This window comes from Betta splendens, chromosome 14, assembly GCF_900634795.4.
Source record: "Betta splendens chromosome 14, fBetSpl5.4, whole genome shotgun sequence".
In the NCBI taxonomy this organism is placed as follows: Eukaryota; Metazoa; Chordata; class Actinopteri; order Anabantiformes; family Osphronemidae; genus Betta; species Betta splendens.
The window spans coordinates 12559637-12579525 of NC_040894.2; the positions used below are offsets into that span (position 1 = coordinate 12559637).

At 48.6% G+C, this 19889-nt stretch overlaps 1 protein-coding gene across 2 annotated transcripts in view; it reads left to right on the forward strand.

The window, feature by feature from the left end:
* Nucleotides 1-17915, forward strand: part of spns2 (SPNS lysolipid transporter 2, sphingosine-1-phosphate) — a 40673-nt gene extending 22758 nt beyond the window's left edge. For both annotated transcript variants that reach the window (XM_029173249.3, XM_055514630.1), the window contains 11 exons: nucleotides 207-343; nucleotides 2701-2852; nucleotides 4525-4591; nucleotides 6336-6478; nucleotides 6990-7142; nucleotides 7217-7406; nucleotides 8878-8943; nucleotides 9467-9565; nucleotides 11477-11640; nucleotides 13255-13301; nucleotides 15040-17915. In XM_029173249.3, the coding sequence (XP_029029082.1) occupies nucleotides 207-343; nucleotides 2701-2852; nucleotides 4525-4591; nucleotides 6336-6478; nucleotides 6990-7142; nucleotides 7217-7406; nucleotides 8878-8943; nucleotides 9467-9565; nucleotides 11477-11640; nucleotides 13255-13297 (1214 nt within the window). In that variant the 3' untranslated portion in view covers nucleotides 13298-13301; nucleotides 15040-17915. The remainder of the gene's footprint in view (nucleotides 1-206; nucleotides 344-2700; nucleotides 2853-4524; nucleotides 4592-6335; nucleotides 6479-6989; nucleotides 7143-7216; nucleotides 7407-8877; nucleotides 8944-9466; nucleotides 9566-11476; nucleotides 11641-13254; nucleotides 13302-15039) is intronic.
* The last annotated feature ends 1974 nt before the right edge of the window (nucleotides 17916-19889 follow it).

Genomic DNA, 19889 nt, shown 5'->3' on the forward strand with positions numbered 1-19889 from the left:
CTTGGAATTGTCCTTCACCGTGTCCCTGGCTGAATGGTATCGCACAGCTGATCTAGACGGGTCTTGACTTAATGGGCCGACTGTGGGAGCACTTTAAGCACAATGACGCGATGAACACATGAGTGTAACAAAGCATCGGTAGCAGTGATTTTGTGTCAGTGCATCCACACTAACATTTTCTCCTCCTCTTCTTCCTCCCTCCGCAGTCTTCATCTGCAGCTTCATGGTGGCAGCTCCCATCTTCGGTTACCTGGGCGACCGCTTCAACAGAAAGGTCATCCTGAGCTGTGGCATTTTCTTCTGGTCTATTGTTACGCTGTCGAGCTCCTTCATCAGCAAAGAGGTACATTTCACCCCCTCTGTCATGAACCGCGGCGCGGGAGCCTCGCTGTGATTCTATTAGGCCACCGCGCCTGCGATGCGGTCGACGCCGGCCGGCTAATTATTCTCATATGACGCGGATACGCTTGATGTTAAAGCTGGTGAAATGAAATGACACGCTTGTTGAGTCAGACACCCGCCTCGCCTTCGTAGCTGCGCTTTATGCCTCCTTTCTCCCTCTCTGGCTAGCAGCCAGTCAACTAATGAAGGCCTCTGCCTTTGCCGTGTCTCAATTACATCGCTTTAGAAGATAAGACGCCGTGCTTTCGCTTCATCCTGACAAGTGGGTTTAGATGTAATGTCTGGAAGTATTAAACAATATTATTATTCTGGTGGGCTGTGACGTGGGGGGGAAGGGTCCCCCACTAATCATCACACACCCTTTAACAGACAGGCAGAATCTGAGGTAGCGCTATTGGCGGAGATGTGTCCGCGACTCTCCAGTGAGTAAGCCTGTTCTCCAGCCCCGAGCCGTGGGAGGAAATGACAACCCAGAGATGCTGATGGTGTCGGAAGGGCGTCCTGTGACTTAAACCCCCGTGGACTCGCGCGCTAGAGGACGAGATGGCGGCCATTTGCAGGAAACACACTCGGCCCGCTTGTGGCGAAGCTGCGCTGAAATGTCTCGCCCCGCCCCGACAGGAAGAGGCCTCTGCTGGTGAGGAGATGGAGACTGATGGTCTGTGCCCCCAGTCCTTCCCTCGTGCCCCAGATGAGTTCCTCAGTCTGCCAATCAAGACTTAATCAGATGCTCCTTATGTAACGGCGCTGTCGCCGTGAGAGATAAAGGACATGACGCGCACTGAAAACTTAATGACCACTTTCTACTGAGTCCTATCATTATGCCTTTAAGGCTCTCTGGGGCAGTGTGGGATGATGTGCAGCAGATCTTACATAACAGAACACATTTTTCTACAAGACCTTTGCCCCAGAACCAGAACCTATTGGTCATTTGAAGCTGGAAATGCTCTGGTGGCTGCGGCCCAGTGATGCTCCTATATGAACAACCTCGCTGCAGCAGCCGACACCTCTGAGCTGCCGTGCTCTTATTTTCTTCAATATCATGTCAGTCCCATCTCTATTTATAACGTTGGCTGTCGGAAAGCATGAGTCACTTTAGTCAAAGGATTATGACTATTTAAGTCCTACTTTGGTTGCTGGGATTGATTATGCTTTTATGTGCGACTCAGCTGGATATAGGTGCAGCAACATGCCTCGCTAATCAGCTTAAACCCTGTATGTTAAACTGCGCTGAAATTATTTTTCCCTGCATCAGTGGACTTCGTCTTAGGAAGTGTCTCCACTCTCCTTTTGGTTTTACTGTCTCCAAGCTGCATTGTTGCGGTTTTTCCTCTGTGGAGGTATTTGTTGCTGCTGTTATTGTTAGTGTTACTGTTCCAAGTGGCGACCGCGCATACAAAGGTAAAGAGGCCGCCTGTGAATCATTCTAAACTATGCAACCAACAGGCAGCAGTGTGATTTCCACCATGATCACAAGTTTGAAAATAACACTTCAGAGTCACAGGATGAAACAACTGTAAACACGGGCTAAGCTCGTATGTAGGAGTCTGGTTGTGTGTGTTTGATGGCTGTGTAGGTGACAGCGTGACAGCGAATCCTGTCCACCAGCAGGAAGCCCAGAGTGACAGCTGAGAGCTCAGGTCAGATCTGGGGTCAGCGCCTCCGATCTGCCTCTGCTACCTGCAGCAGCATCATTAATCTCTTTTAACAGCAGACCAACCCTGCAGAGCGCAGCACTGTCACGCTCCATCATCACAACCAGCCATGAATATAAAATAAATATAATGCATTCTTTTAGTCCCACAAATTTTACTTGTGGGACTAACAGGAAGTGTGTTTATAATTTAATTCATTTTACTTTTTGGGGGAATCTGAACAATGTTGCAGCTTCGCGAGCAGAAACAGCAATCTGTCTAGCACATTTAGTGAGTTATTGTTGCCATGGAAACAGTCCAGCTGCTGTAAAGGTAGCCTTCCTCTTTCAAATCTTCAGTTCGTTCCATGTAACGGAAGACAGTAAGTCAGAGCTGAGTGAGACGGAGACGAAGTCTGTGAATAAAAACTTGTTGATCACAGATCTGAGTCATGTGTAACAGCCTCCAACTCTCAAGGACTCTAGTCAAACTCATTGTGAAAGCTTCTACAGGAAGTGAGAGCAGGGATGGAAGAAACTACATCACTGAAACGTTGCTGATGCGTCACCTGGATGTCTGATTGTGTATTAAAAGGATTTTTGCTCCTGTGCTGACTTTTCCATTGCAGTTAATTACACAATGAATCCGCTCCTCCTCTCTGCAGTACTACTGGCTGTTCGTGCTCTCCAGGGGACTGGTGGGCATCGGTGAGTCCAGCTACTCCGCCATCTCTCCCACCATCATAGGAGACCTGTTCACCAACAACAGCCGCACCATGATGCTGTCGGTCTTCTACCTGGCCATCCCACTGGGAAGGTAAGATGCAGCTCCGGTGACCGACAGTCTGATCTTTAAATGGTGTGAATCAGCAGCGTTAGCGTAGATCATCAGAATGATCCCCACGTAGACAAGGTCACACCTGCTCTCTGTCAGCCTCCTCCAGATCTCAGGCCCTCTTCAGGAATAAAAGCTGGACTGGTGAGCCTTAAAGCAGGGCGGGAGGTTTGTGGGGATGCGGCGTGGGGACGCTGGGGGCAGGAGGTTTTATTGAGCTTAAATCTTCAGCCTTTCCAGCTTATTCAGTCAGAAAAAGGGCCACAGGGGGAAAAACAAACAAAGCCAAGTAATAAAAGATGCATGTGGCCGTGGATGCATTGTGGGAGCCGCTGTACACTGCGCAGTGTGCCAGCGTGTGTCTGAGCGGCACACGCTGGGCTCTTCTTCAGCTCCAGCACAGATTCGCACTCGAGGCCACGCTAGGGCGAGTGCTGCCACTTCTCCAGCGTCGTGAATGCTCCAAAAATCCCAATTAGTGCTTTGTGCTGGACACACGTTTTAAACGGCAGATGAGAGACAAGAGAGAATAATAAAGATTAAGAGCCGTCTGAGTGGTGGCGGAACGAGCTGCCAAAAATGTTTGGGTCACTGTAAACTGCCCAGCAACAAATACAATAGGAGGTGAAGGAGTGGGGGCCTGAGTGAAGTCAAACATACCATCCAGTCTCTCTCCCACTTGTTTTGTCTTTACTCAGGTTGGTTTGACCGTTTCCAGGAAATGACCTCAGGAATTAGCTCAGATTGACAGGAAATGGATGCAGCCCCCCCCCCCCCATCCTTTTTAAACCACAGACAGGGCTCAGTGTGATGCCTGTGTTTGATGTGAGCATATTTTCATACTGGACTTTTATTGTTGTTGAACGTTCCAAACCCTCTCTGGGTGGACGCTGATAAGATTAGCTGTTAGTCACTCACTGGATGTGTCATATGCGGCCTGCTTATACGGGGCTGTGATGTTATTCTTGCACGGCTAATCGTGGCGGCTCTGCCGTATCGTCGACTCTTTCTCCCTTTGCTCGAAGTTTAAAACCAGTTACTGTAAATGTGTTTTGGCCATTTGATTCCTGTCAGAGGAGACCTGTTACTGTGTCACATCTGTGGTTCTGTTGTATTCTTCTTCTTCTCACAACCTAGTTTCACAACCTAGAATAGAAACTACTCACCTCAACCCTGAACTAACTGCAGTGTTTCCATGGTAACGATCACTGACATGCTGACCAGTGGCACTCAGAATTTGTGCATTTAATGATCGAGAGCACTGTAAAATCCACCACAGCTATAAAATATTATGCTCCTATAATATTCCACAAGCGTTAACTACATACTGGTTTTTATAATCATAAAATCTGCATGAAATCTCAATAAAAATCACAACAACACTGGGACTAATACATGTGATCTAATCCAGTCATATGTGAAGTGAAATGTGAAGGCACTGTGAGCACAGGCCCTGGGTCATTATTCCATGTCAGCACTGCGCTCCGCTAGGCAGCAGCTTTGCAGCTGTGTTATAAGCTGCTCATGCTCATACAGCAAACCCTCGATGTCACCCACTGCAGGTTGCATCAGGCAACAGATGAGGAATTATGGAAATGAACCATAATATGGTTGGGAGTGATGTATGTAATGCCGTGTGTCTGTGTTTCTGCAGCGGGTTGGGTTACATCCTGGGATCCTGCGCCAAGGAGGCAGCAGGGGACTGGCACTGGGCACTGAGGGTAAGAGCATCATCCTCATCATCATCATCATCAACGCACAAACACAGCTGAAGAGAGCTCCCTGCAGGGTTTGGTGCGGAGCCCTGCTTGGATCTGGGGGTAGAAGCAGTAGAAGGGGGAGGTCACATGGCCCCAGAGGTGACCCAGGCCCTGATATTGCAGGGAAGTGACAGAGGAGAAGGAGCTAGAGGGTGAAGGACTTACACACACATAGACTTGCATCAACCGTAGCTCAGCCTCCAACCCTTTCCAAAACTTTGCACATCAAATTCACTCAGCATTTTGTAACATGTTTTCCAACTACAAAGCCACAGCGCCTCCAATGCGTTCCGACAGCTGCCGCAGTGTTAGTGGGTTTCTATTAAACATCAAGGCCGGCGCTAGCTTTGCCTCCTCGCTTCCTGTAAACACATTTATCTTTCATTACACTTTGCCCACAGAGTTCATCTGCAGCGAAGCAGGATCAATAAAGGCCTCGCTGAAATAACAAGGTGTTGCTGCTTCCACAGCCTGACTGTGGCGTCTGTATCATTGCATCTTAGTAGAGTATGTAGCATAAAAAAGGGTCTTTGTCGTCTCCACATACAGTAAAGTATTAGAAATAAGATCTTCTGGTTGTTTAGGTTCTAAAAGAGCAGTAAAGACTTAACAGGACTCACAGGACCATCTTTTAAAATCCTTCCAGACAATCACAACCTGACCCTTAATGTGACATTTAAAGGAAGATATGAGACAAATATGTCAAGGTAGGAGCGATTTCTGAAAATGACAGCTCGCCGGGTTTTGAGGAAACAGGAAGACTTGGTGGAGCACTAAAAAAATAACATAACAAAGAGCGGGGGCATTTTGTTCCAAAGCGGCTCCAGTGACATTCCCATAAAGCAATCTCAAAGCCAATTAATCACCGGTGTGGCACGCAGAGGAAAACAAATAGCAGGGGATGAAACAAGCCCTGCGAGGCGGCATCCTGCGTTGAGGAACAAACGCCGCAGCGCTTCCGTTTGTTTTTGTCCAGCCACCTTCCTGGAGCGGGAGCAGGGGATGCGTGTGGAAATATGGAGCAGGACAGTCTGAATGCTAAGTGAGACGGGCGTCTTAGGGGTCAAAGGTCACAGCGCCTCATTGACTTGGTTGTGATGACCTTGGAGCAAAAACTAAACAAAGTTCATTGTGGAATGAGTTCGTTGTGGATTTTTTATTGCATAAAAATGCACCTTTTAGATGTTCCAATTTAGTACAATACAGGTAAAAGAAGCTGCTGCTATTCTCAGACATCTGACACACACATACCACAGCACACAGGTTCCAGTACTTATGCATATAAATGGCTTTTTATAAGCCACCAGATATAATATGATGAATTTGCACTGACGTATATAATGGTTTTACTTTTGTGAGCGCTTGTATTGCTCAGACAAATCCTCCAGCACACATCCCGTCCTCCCTTTTGTGACTGGGCTCCTCACACATGCAGGAGCATGTTAACCCCCAGATGAAAGCCGGCGTACAGTGAAAGCAGATGGGCACTTATGAGCTTTCACCTCGGTACAGAGCTCACAAAGCAGCTCTCTAAGCTAGAGTTGTGTCTGTTTGCACACACAGACAAGTCCACACACACAGCGGTGGCAGCAGAGGTAATGGATCAGTCTGAGTGTAAACACTCTGCTCGTTCACATCTGTCCCCTCCACACGGGTCTGACTGAGAACAATCGCCCTGGTAATGTGACGCGCTTTGTGCCCGTAGGTGTCCCCGGTTCTGGGGATCACGGCCGGAGCCCTGATCCTGCTCTTTGTGCCCGAGCCCAAGCGAGGCAGCGCTGACCAGATGGGAGGACGCATCCGGACCCGCACGTCCTGGTTCTGTGACATGAAGGCGCTCGCCAAGAAGTAAGGCCTGCGCTCACGCATGCACCTGAGCAGCAAAACCGCTACTGTTTTCCCAGCAGGTCACCCAGAGCCCACACTTCAGCTTTAACGCGCTAAATGATTGGTGACGCGTTATTTGCTGTGGATTTCTCAAATATATTGGCTCAAATTAGGCTAAAACGGCCTGGAAATGTCAACACGGGACACACTGGGCCAGTATCCTTCACTCACCGCGGCTCTGCAGGGCTGCTGGCTGTGATCCGTGACACTGTAGGGCCTTGTTATTGCATGACCTGTGGCCTACATTCATATTAGGTCCACGCAGCAATGCAGATTTATTGGCGCTATTTTAGGAACAATCATCCCATTTAGCAAAACAGGCCACAACCACATTCACCCCAGTTCCTACTGTACCTGATACTCTTAAACCCATTTAAGCAGCGTTCTTACCCTTGACCATCCAGGAGGTGAGATGCTTGAGGTTGCATGATCCAGACATTGCATTGGAGCGTGTGTGTCTCATTGTGTGCAGCCGGAGCTACGTGTTCTCCTCCCTGGCGACGACGGCCGTGTCCTTCGCCACGGGGGCGTTTGGTATGTGGATACCACTGTACCTGTCGCGGGCCCAGGAGGTGCAGAAGACGGTGGAGCCGTGCACAAAAGACATCTGCAGCAGCAGAGACAGGTGAGGACCGGACACACAGCCGACTCGCTCCCATTAATCCCATTAAATGACTCACGCCGTGTTTCCTGCGTTAGCATGATCTTCGGGGGCATCACCTGCATAACGGGCCTGCTGGGCGTGCTCATCGGCGCGGTGACCACGCGCCTGTGCCGCCAGAAGACGGAGCGCGCCGACCCCCTGGTGTGCGCCGTCAGCATGCTGGGCTCGGCCATCTTCATCTGCCTCATCTTCGTGGTGGCCAAGAAGAGCATCGTAGGAGCTTACGTAAGGCCTGCTTCCTTCAGTGGGAGGATTCAAGCTTCTAAACTTTCTTTATCCTCAAGAATTAACCGGGCTTCAGGTGATTAGTATGTTAATTATAAATTAGCCTCAGGGAGTTGCCATTAAAAAGCCCAGTAACCAATCGGGTGTTTCAATCTGGATTTAACAGGACACCTTCCCTGATGCAATTTCCTTCCAGGCCCAGGGGCTGAGTAGGTGTTGCATCTCGTAATGAATAGTTTTAATTGCAGCTCAGGCTGCGGCGGCCTCAGGAGTCGCTGCAGGTAGCTGAGGCTTACCAATGCTGCCAGGAAAGGGAGCTGCCCTGAAACAATGCCCTCCGAGCGGCCGGGCCCACCCAGCGCATGTTTCTCAGTCTTATCTGTGACAAAGGAGCGGGAACTGACTCAACAGGCTGGAAAACATGGAAAATGTGTAGCACACATACAGAACGAGACCTTTGCTTTGGCACTGACTTCTAATTGGAGTTTGCTGTTGGACCAGTGCAGGATATGTGAGATTATGAATTATGATGTTTGTCAAAACATTAAAACATTATGTCATAAACAAATGAATGGCCTCTAAGGGAAGTAGATCCTAGAAGATAGAATTACTGTATTTGGTTCATACGGTCCTCCATGAGGTTCAAAGGTCAACACTAACTAGAGGTTTGACACAGGCATGACTCAGCAAATTAGACCTTAGCCATGAGGCTACACAGATTAATTACACGATTACAGAACTGTCCAACTTCATTTAGTTGATAGATCGCTGACTTCTTCTCAGAGCACGATCGTTCTCCAGCCCCGCAGCACTTGTAAGTGATCAGCTCAGGTTTCACGGCACGGAGCTGACAGATGTGTCGTGTTAGAAGGCGCGGGGACGGCCGCTACACTGCGGAGACCCAGCTGACCCCCCGCAGCTGTCGGCCCGTCGGCACGGCGCTAATGTGAGGCAAAGCTGGGCTCCGTTGTTCCGATAGTCACAGTGTCTGGTTCACGGCTCCCAGAACATCTCCCCCGGCAGCAGTCGGGCCTGTGGGGCTGCCATGATAACGTCTGCCGCACAGAACCAAAGGCCCGGCAGCCAGAACCTTTCAACTTTATATATGCTGCTGCAGCTGGATCTGAACTAAGGAGGCGTTCAAATGTTTCCCTATCGAATTTACAGCTATGATAAGAATAAACAATCATTATGATCCGGTGCTGTTTTCGTAGCTCACATGCTCACATGCTCACATGTTACGGGACCAAAATGAGAAGCCTCCACGTCCACGTATAATTGGGCCAAAGCATAATAACACGTTCTCAAACCACCCCGGCCAAAGCTCCTCTATTCGGCAGATTCCCACACTCTGCAGCCGTATCTGCAGCCTCGTCCGCGTCTGGTTACGAGGCTTTGTCGAGCACAGAGGAGCGGATTTTAGCCAGCGCCCCCCAAACGTGTCATTTCTTTCTCTTTTTGTTTTTTTTAGGTTTGCATCTTTATAGGAGAGACGCTGCTTTTCCTAAACTGGGCCATAACAGCTGACATTTTAATGGTAAGTTCGGGAAGCCTATACTTATTTGCTGCCTGGCTGGAAATTCCTGCTGCAAACTACACAAAATGTCACCAATCCAATTATAAACAGTTTGCAGTGGAGCAATGAGTAAGTGACGGCGTGGACTCTGCTGGTCGCGGTTTAGGCCCAGTTGTTAATTAGTGTCTCGGCCCAGGCTGATTCCCGTTGGCTCGGGGAGTCCTGTCTTTCGTGCCGAACGGTGAAAACACGAGTGGGGCGGATGAAAATAGACTTGCAGCGAGGTGGGCGTGCTGAGCAGCTGCTTCATTTGTAATTAGGCCGCAGACGGCGGTGAGTGTGTAGAGACAGAGACGGCCCATTAGCAGCACTTACAGCGGAACCGACAGGTCTGCCTGCGGCGTCCTGACCCAGCGAGGTGGGCTCTCTGCGTAATGGACCACCCCAGGGGTTGTTTCTACACGGGCGACTGCTCATCACTGTTACGATCACCTTTAACAGTCACATGTATTTTTCATGTCTGCTTCTCTCTGTCTCTCTGCAGTTTGTTGTGATCCCCACGCGAAGAGCAACCGCCGTCGCCTTACAGGGCTTCATCTCTCACCTCCTGGGCGACGCGGGAAGCCCCTACCTGATCGGCCTGGTAAGACCCGCCCCCCGGACCCGTGTCCGGTTCCTACACACGAGACGCATTCACACAATGGCACCGGAGTACCATTTAGCGCACGTCTCAGGAGGAAACACAGCTGTGGTTTCACCAGCGCTCTCGCTCTGTCGCCGGCTGATTTCCCAGGGTTCCAGGGTTGTGGCATCTGATTGGTCAGCCGGCCTCCCAAGGTCACAGTCAGCTTCGCCCCCACCACCTTTCTCACCCACACACACACCCTCACAGGAGGAGAGGCAAGCGCCGCTTACTGTTGAATGGGGCGTGAAACAGGATTCACGTCAGACTGTCAAGCAGCATTCTTCTGCAAACAGAGAATTCATATTTGCACACAGGAAGTTGAAACACAGATTTTAAGGAGAGTCAGTTGTTATTATGTCCTTTGATTCAGCTAAATTGCTCAGATTAGCTCAGTGTTGAGTGTTTACATTGTGTTTTATTGTGCCTCCGGCGCCCACCTCAGGTCATGTTCACAAAGGATTTGGGAGTCTTTGATTTATTCAAATTAAACTCATCCTCGAGCCGCTCTGTCGGGGCACGACGGGCTGCCAACAGACGCAGCTGCCTGCCGAGCTACAGCCTTCTCCTCTAGAATGGAAACGTTAGCGTTGTCAGAGCAGAGATGAAAAGAGCTGAGAGTCGCCTCCGAGTGCCGACACGTTTTTTTTTCAAACGCTGCTCTGGTTGTGAACAAAAGCTGCATTGAAGAAGAAACTCAAACTCTAGGAATCAGACTCAAAGACCGGTCCCGCATTGTTTCTGCAGATAAAAGCCAGAGTCGTCGCCATGAACGACATGCGTGGTGATACAGAACTTTAGAAACAATCTGCTTATGTTGTTTGCTTCATGCAGCAATTCAGACACTACAGAGTTTATAGAGAGCTGCATTAAAATGAGAGGATCAGTTGCTGCTGTGTTAAATAGTGGATGAATAAGTGACTTACAGCCTCTAAACTATTTCTGACTCCATAGCAAGACTGTTCTGATAATTCTATAGTAACAATAGGACACACACACACACACACACACACACACACACACACACACACACACACACACACACACACACACACACGCAAACTGCCAGCTACACGTCTCTGTGCAGCCTCCGGGGTCACGACTCTCCTCCCAGCGACACGCTTCGCGTCCGGGGGATCCTTTCTCCTCCGCCGATTCGCTCTGAGTGCGTCAGCGCTGTCGGTGGCTTTGCACGCGAGCGCGGTGGCCTCGTCGTGACTCACTGGGTTTCCGGGCAGAAGCGGAGTCATCCATGCAGACCGGTGCGAGTCCTGTGAAGGAGCAGAGTCGAGAATCCGATGAAAAACATGCTGGTGGATATTGCTATGCAACCGCGGGAGGATGCGAGGGAGCGATACAGTCGCTCCTAGTGGGAGCGCTAGTTGATTTGACATTCGCCCCCCCATGAGCACGTAGGCCGAGACACCGACACACACACCGGTGCAGTTTATTTACTGTGCGCCGCCATCTGCCTCCTGACGCAGGCTCACAGGCAACACACACTGCCTGCACACGGACGGTCCCCGCAGCATCCTCCGGTCAGCACTTCTCCGTCTCCTTCTGCTGATGCTAACACATCATCAATATGCTCCGGCCAGGACGACCTATGGCCCGTGCCGTCCGCTAGGAGCTAGCATCAGCAGCCAGCGCCGTGATTTATGCGTGTTTGAGAAACGAGCATCACGCCCACCGCTCTCCAGCTGCCGTTGGTGGCGGTGGCTGTGGAATCCTGCCCCGCTTGAAACAAAACATCTTACATCACGCCGCGTGTCAGCTTCATGTGCCGCGCTGATGAAACATGCAGCAAAGTGCTGAAAGAGAGCGCGTGGGGAACCGATTGGGACCAAATCCTCTCCTCCTCTTCGTCTCCAGATCTCCGACAGCCTTCAGCAGAGCTACACCATGTCGGCGCTGTGGCGCTTCCTCAGCCTGGGCTACGCCCTCATGCTCTGTCCCTTCATCATCGTCCTGGGGGGCATGTTTTTCCTGGCCACCGCGCTGTTTTTCCTGGACGACAGGGAGAAGGCCGAGAAACAGTAAGTGACTGGGGAAATTGTTTGAATAACTCATCATTGTTTCATGGATTATTTAGTGGTTCGTCCTTTAAATATTTAATAGCGGCTCGAATCGTCCTTCATTGACTTTCCAGACTCGCCACCTATGTGCAGGCTGCAGAGGTAGCGCTGGTGTTGTTTCTGGGGGCCTTTTTGGACGCTTTATCCAGATGTTAGCGCGTGCGTCTGTTTCTGGCCCTCACTCTGTCTCTCTCCAACCTCCTTCATTCTCGCCTTCATATTTTCCCCTGTCGCACACTGAGACAGGAACACAGACTGGTACCAGTACGTGTCGCCAGCCGTGGCCTTAAAAGGACAAAACAAACACAGTCACTGTAGGGGTGAGAAGTGACTTCTCGTTTTTTTTTCGAACTTTTTTATCACGCTAACTTCGTCCCCCGGTGCCAGCGCTTTCAGAAATGACTTCCTTCCCGTTGATGAGGCACATTTTTAGACAGGATGGCATTTTGATGTCTGATGGCTGTTTGTGGAGCTGCTCGCGGCTCGCTCCCACACTTGAAGCGCTCAGACTCCACCATAGCATTCATAGTAAGGGATGTTTTTTCCACCTAGCTTAATGTTAACATGACTTTTCTGGAGTAATTGGGGGAAATGCAAAACAATGACTAGAAGGAAAATCACCCTCTTCCCACTGTGCCAGTAACAGATAGTGGTTGTGGCTCCAGCTGTTTGACCACATTACTTTACATTCACTTCACTCAGACTGTATCTAACCACGAAGGCTGTGATTTGGGTGAAGCTTTAAAAGTCTGAGACACGCGTGGAACAGAACAAACGTAGAACCAGGAGGTCAGTGACATGTGATCTGCTGAGAGGTGGCCTCCTATAAAATCAGATCTGTTAACTGTTCATTGGTTTGTGACTTGTTCTTGATAAATCAGTAATAAGCCAGTGACATGAATCATATTTTTGAGTGTCAGCTTCATCAGGTTTGGCTGCCTAGTATTTATATAGTATGTAAGCATTATTAAAAAACAATACATACAGTAGATATATTTGAAGCTTCTCATTAGCCCCCATAAACGAGTTAATAATACAGATTAGTACTGAATGTCTGACTTAAGCAGCAGCTCTTACGTAACAAGACGCAAACATAAAGCACCTCAGGGAGCGAGAACGATGACAACAGCCACCACTTGTGCAGCTCGAGCTGTTCTATGTCTGAGCTATTTTTAGATCTCATTCATGCTACAAAGCCCCCGATTTAAAAATTCTTCACCGAGCGCTTTGCAGCGTTTCCCCCCCCCCTCTCCAAGTCTATCCTCAGATACTCGGCTCTATTTATAAAAGGCGCGGAGCTGAATGAGTTACTCACTGGAGCGCTCCTGTCTATTCCCAGCCTTTAAGACTGCTTTATTATTCCTAGCCTCTTTTTTTTGGGCTGCAGGGTTCCCATTAATAGCTCAGGTTGTGTGCGCGTTACCTCCCCGCGCTCCCATCCAGGCCACGTTTACGCTGGGTGATGTGTGGGAACGGGCCTGTGTCGTGCGGTGGTGGGTCAAGGCAGCCAGGAGGCGAACTTGAAAATGGTTTGACGAGAGCAAATCTGATGTGAATCTGTCGGTCTCTCCGCAGGTTGAACCAGCTGGCACAGACGTCCTCCTCAGTCAGGGTATGACCAGGTAAACGGCCTTTTCCCACTAAAAACGCTTTTACACTTCACTCATTCGTACATGTGGGGACGGTGTGTATGGTTAGTAACTAATACAAGGTCAGAGCACCCTCCTTATGATCCAGGCCAAAACACACGATGATCCACGAGTGATTAGTCCGTGATCCCGTTCCAGGAAGCCCCGAGGGGCTGTGCTGGTGGTTATTTGACCGGCTCTCTGGCATCTTATCAAATCTTGGGCTGACTTCCTCCTTTCCTGCCTTTATCAGACTCATGCACATGTTGCAAAACTGTAATTATTAAGCAAGGGAAAAAAACACAATAACTGGCAGCACACCAGACGGCCCCGCGCTGCTGCAGGACAATGGGCGGCTAGCGTGGATGCCTGCGAAGAAAAACAGGACTAAAGTCTGGCTGAGCGAAGAGGGGGACACGGGAACGGCTGCGACTTGCTTGTAAAGGTTATCACGTTCGAGCAAAAGGTCGAGGTTTCACAGATTTCAGCCGTTTCAATCTGACTTTGTCTGGATTTATTTGTGCTCCTGGACATTTTTCAAACTACGGTGTGGATAGAAAACGCAGCCTAAAACACTGCAGGTCATAAACGTATGGCAATAAATGATCTTTGCAGTCTGGAAGGGATGGATCCAGATACTGTACTTGTACTGCACCAGCTGCAGGTAGCATTAGCATGCACGGCTAATGGCAAATCAGACCTGTCACTTGTTTCTGTGTTGTCACATTGGTTAATTGGAGAGAAGAGTCAACACAGCTTCATTAGGTCAGAGTTGAGTACGAGTGTGAACAAATTAGATCTCAGCTGATTGGTCTTTAACAAATTTGTTTGTATGGATAATCCGATCAAGTGGCGGCAGTGTTTGCCCCCTTGGGTCATCCTCACGGATCAATGGAGTTCACAGTTCATTCCCCCCTCCGATGATCGATGCTCCCAAGGGCGCAGGACGCAGCGGAGCGAGTGGAAAGACCATGGATAGTGGAACGCAGAGGGGAAGAGTCGCACGGCGGCTGAATAAAGAAGATGAAGAGAAGCTGTAATCGGCCAAACTGTTATACATCACACGCTATTAATCTTCGCCGATGCGATCCCAGATGGCGATCAGATACAGCGCGATCCAATTAACTTCCTCTGCAGGCGGAACCGGCCTCTGCTGACCTGATTCCTGACCCCCCCCCCCCCCCCCCCCCCCCCCCCCCTCGAGCTGGGGGCCGTCAGGAGATCGGCGTGAGATCTGACAGAGGAGCCTGGCATTCATTTATTCAGTAACCGCTATCCCGTAGACTGTTGGAGTGTTGATACAGCTGCAGGCACACACTTTCTTTCTTAGTGTGTGCACAAAGAAGGAAAGTGATGTACGTGCAGCTCTAGTGTATGTGACTGTGTATGCAAAACACTCTGGAGGAGTCCATTACTGGGACCACGGTGTCCACAGCGAGCCGCCCGATGCGCCCGGACCTCCTAAGCCAATCAGAGGCGAGGCATCATAACACTGGCATGATGCACAGTGAGCGTGACCTATAGCTCAGTATAGCGCAGATCCAGGGCTGCTGTGAGCTGGGACATATTTAGGTCACAGGCTGGTCCTAGCGTGCAGGCGTTATCCGGAAGGTCCTGACAGATGGCCCCGGAGCTTTCAACCTCCACGTTAATTACATGAGAATGTCCTGTGGTGAGGCCGCACTCTAACGGCCCCGTGTCCTCTCTTTCCTTCACTTTCTCTTTCTCTCAGGTGACGGCGAGCGGCGAATGAAGGAGCCGCTCAGCTCGACGGGACAAATGGATTTCTCCGAAGCCCGCCCGTGCCCTCCCCGTCGCCACCGCCGCCACGCTCAACCTCCGTCGCTTCGCGCTTGCTGCTCTTGGACTCGACACGCGTGTGGAGGCTGCTCAGAACTGGAACAAGGGCGCGTCTTGCCCCTTCGGGAACTGCCTCTGAGTCACAGGCCATTGAGGAGGCCGCCAGCGGCGGACCCCGTGAATTCCCTCCACTCCTGCTGTCGTACTACTGAATGCTGACCATAAAGCGGCCCAGCCTGTCTGTCTGTCTGTCTGTCTGTCTGTCTGTCTGTCTGTCTGTCTGTCTGTCTGTCTGTCTGTCTGTCTGTCGTCTGTCTGTCTGTCTGTCTGTCTGTCTGTCTGTCTGTCTGTCTGTCTGTCCGTCCGTCCGTCCGTCCGTCCGTCCGTCTGCCCGTCCATCTGCCTGTCACATCAGCTGTCAATCTGCACCAAGTGCCATAGCACCATTACATTCCTTCAGACATTGCACTGACCGATGACGTCGTCCATCAGCTTCATCTGCAGCCGCTCCTGTAAACACGCAGTAGCCGCAATGCGACGCGACCGCCGCGGCCGACGTATAATTGTCGGCGTTGCGTAAATCGACGCAACTGATCCCACGACCCTGCGCGTCTCCGCTGCAGTATTAACGACGACGGCCTGAAAAACTAAACACAGCGTTCACCTGGTGAATGCAGCATCAAAGCGCTGCTGTGCATGGAAACCCCCCCCCAGAGCCGCAAAGTCTCACCGTCTAAGAGGTCAATGAATCAGCCTTAACAATTGGAGCTTTCCCACCAACAGTTACTGTGCGTGTTTTTACTTTTAGCTTTTAGCACTTAAGCTCGTGTGGAAGGTGCCGGAGGGCGGGACAGGGACGTTCCGCACATTGTTTGTCCTTTTTCTGTATGATGTTATTTGTTGGGGGTCTATCATTGTTTCTGAAGGATGAGGAAGCAATCGGGGTGACTTAAAGTAGACACTGGATTATATATTACGTTTTTCAAGATGAAGTAAATGCTACGTTGCAATAAGCAATACAGGAAACATTTGGTGCGAGCCGACCTGGTTCCTGAGCCAGGTCTCCCTTTAGCGGGGTGCTTTGCTGATGGCTGGTTTTGGATTTCTGGACACAACAGCCACGCGTAGATGGAGTTACTACTAATGATGGACCCCAGTCTGGCTACAATAACAGGTATTGTGACAGAGGACCTTTACCCCCCGTTTGAAATTGTAGGTATCCCGTTCCAGCGTTAAAGAAAGGCGCTTTGAGCAGAGCTGGAGTCGCTGTCATCACAATCCCAGACAGAAACAGAATCTTATACTTATCACTGATGACAGATAAGGAAAGAATCCCCTGTTTGGAAATAGAACCAATGGAACAGATTTGGGTTCCTTCATTCTATGCATCGATTTCAGTAATGTCGAGTAATTATGCAAATTGAATGCAATCTGCTAAAAGGAAGGAAACGATCTGAGACAGCTGTTTGTACAGTAAGTACTGAAGCTTCATCAGAACGATGGATTTCTTGTTTATTACCTGGTGGAGACAATATCACTGAAACCTTGAAGCCACTAATGGAGTTTTTAAAAGACAATATTGCATGAAAAGGAGGGTAAAAAGCACTTTCCAAACCTCCAACGAAACAGTAGGACTGACCTTGGCGGAGGAATAAAGGGAGACATCGAGCTGGTTCTTGTAGCATTGGTGTGTGAGCATGACTCACTGGCTGCGTGTGTGTGTGTGTGTGTGTGTGTGTGTGTGTGTGTGTGTGTGTGTGTGTGTGTGTGTGTGTGTGTGTGTGTGTGTGTGTGTGTGTGTGTAGGGGGTGCTGCGTGGGCTGTGTCCTTGATGCCAGATCCTTAGCTTTAGCTTCCCTCCCACCGCGTGGAGCTCCCTGAAAGGGATCGTGTCCAACCTGATGTGTTTACACACCTCCATCTTAACGAACTAAGCTTCTTACGTCCATTGTATCTATTTTCTTTGTGTTTTTTTTAATTGTTACCAAATGGGTTTTTCTATTAACTACAACAGATATATAGATATATATATATATATATACATAGCTATATCACGCAGCAACTTTAATATATTGTAAATGATGGCTTGAATTTAATGTATTTATTTGTAACTACGATGAAGAATAATCTATAAAGGGAAGCTAATGTTGCGTATGCTACTCATGTGATTCTATTCATTCTTTTGTATTATGGAACAACACATTACCTTTTTGCATCACTAAAGTTCATTTGTTACTGTGATCATGGATTGGAAATATTTCATATTTGCATAATCTCTCATGTATGGGTGCAATACTTTGTATTCATCTTTGTAGCTCTTGTATATGTCTTTGTTTTTAACCATTTTGCACACGACGTTCAGGGATTTGTTTGACCCATTGCCTAGCATCAACTTCACGGCCTCTGGCTTGGAGGTGTGTCACCTCGTGCTCACAAGAAGTGCTGATGTGAATCATCAGAAAGAATGTTGGTTCCGGTCAGACGGGTAATGAATTGATTTTCACTTTTGCCAAATTTAATTGATTAGCAGCAGTCCTTTAGGCGTACACGTCCACACTGAGTAGTTCTATGTTAATCACTGAAGTGATGTATTGAAAGTATCTCTTGTTATACAAGAATTGTGTATAAAGAAGCCTATTTCTGATGTTCAGCAGGAAAAATAGGTGTTTTTATTTTTAGAGTAAGTCAATACAAGAGTGTCAGAGAAATCAAAGGGTATTATTCTAGAACTGAACTGTGATGCTCCCTCAGTGGGTTGGTAGAAAATGTACACGTCTGTAAATGAAATAAACCTATTTAATCACCTCGTGTCGAGTTGTGTCTGTTTCCTCTTTTTAGTAGACTCATTAGAATGAACGCAGAGAAGCAATAAGATCGGCCGTAGCTCATAAAATATGAGTCCAGTTGTTTCAAATCGTTTAAAGGGATTTTCTCCATTAAACAAATGTCAGGTGTGTTTTACTGCAGCTTAAAGTCTATTAAATTAAATAATATGAAGACCTTATGACCTGGTGGGGTCAGCAACAAAACATCGGGTCCATTATAATTTATTAATCAATATAAATACATCATTGTTTGTAAAGTCAAATACATGTAGTAGAGTGAAAAGAATGGTCTGAGCTGCAGTAATGGTTGATGAGTTCATCTCCCTTTATCTGCTTACCTGGTTCTGGTCTTACTTCCTCCCGTCCTCGTCCAGAGAAGAACCTGCCAGACAAAGGTTTGACTTGTATCACACAGAGCGGAGGCCACCGTCCACCAAAGAAGAGCTCTCTGTTCAGGTGCAGTGAGGCAGAGCTCTGTGGGGCTCAGTTTGTAAAGTAATTTCAGAATGATTTACAGACACATGGACACATCACAGACGAGACATTTGTACAGTGGACGCATTGAAAAGAAGCAAACACCATGTTTACCCTGACAGGAAGAGAGGAAGTCCTGAGTTAAAGGTCCTCTTTGTGTTGACGTTCATTAGAAGGAGCAGTTACCTCATACGGCAAATAATCGAACCTCTCCTACAAATTAGCTTCCTATGCAACTGCAAATAATAGCACTAATGGACACGTCTATGACAGGGCTGCACCAGCAGACGAGACTACAGGAGACAGGGGCTGCTGGCTGGGAGGTCTTTAATTAGGCAGAGAGAAGATCACACACGAGCCACAGGAAGGTCAGAGCAGAAGTAGTGTTTGGTCGACGGATGACCCGCAGAAACCACCGCCCGTTCCCACAGTCCCACTGACCTGCACCCCAAAATCAGACACTTCAATCTAAAGAGTCAACACACCTACTGCAGCCACGCAGCGGGCAGGAAACGCCGGGGCGTCGACAGGAAGAGGGGAGCCATTCTAGGCAGCGCTGGAATTTCCACTTCAGCCCACAGAAGACAAACTTTGTACGACACACAGAGTGTGTTTGGAAGGAAAAATGACGCGAGGCTTCAACAGGTCTGCTTGTTCTGAGGCTAAAGGTAGCACTGTTGGGATGAATGGTTTGTTTTACCATGTATTAAAAATGATTGAAGATTCTTGCTTTGGTGTTTACTCATTTGCTCAGAAGAAATAAAGAAGCATTTCACCGTTTAGCAGTCAAACACGTTTGGCTGTTAAACTTTAATTGACGCTACAAATTACAGCCTCATGATTTAGTATGAATGAGAAATAAAAATATCACCAGTTGTGTGTTTAATCAAATGTTATATTTCCAGTCATCCTCTATGTTTATTCGTGGAGTGTACGTACCCTGTAATTATCCACCCAGCTGTTGTTGTTGTTGTTGTTGTTGGCATCATTTGTTTCAAGGCACCTTCTAAACACAAAGTCAGACACAATGCGTCCGCGCTGCGGTGACAACCACAGCCCTAGTTTATTACTGTGTGACTTTAAACCAACACTCTGTCATGAAGCAAGCTGTCCTCCAGTGAATTCTCACATTCAGCATGAAATGTAATCTGTTTGATTTATATGTTGCCCTCTGAGGCTGGAACAAGACAAAAGTAGACGCAGTCTCAAAAGGTTTGGATGCAGGCGGAGTCGTCCATAGACTCTGGCTGATCTGATCATTACTGCAGATTCATAAAAGCAGCACAAAGGTCAAGAAAGGGATGAGAGGTCATAACACATCGGATTAGACAAAGCCAGAACAGGAAAAGAACATATGAAAGAGAAGTATGTGCAGGATCACGCCTCCACAGTGAATCTCTCTCTGCGTGGCATTCACTGACTTTTCACGCCGCAAAGACAGCGTTAAAATCAGTGCGGAGGAAAGTGGGAAAATCTCTGCTTG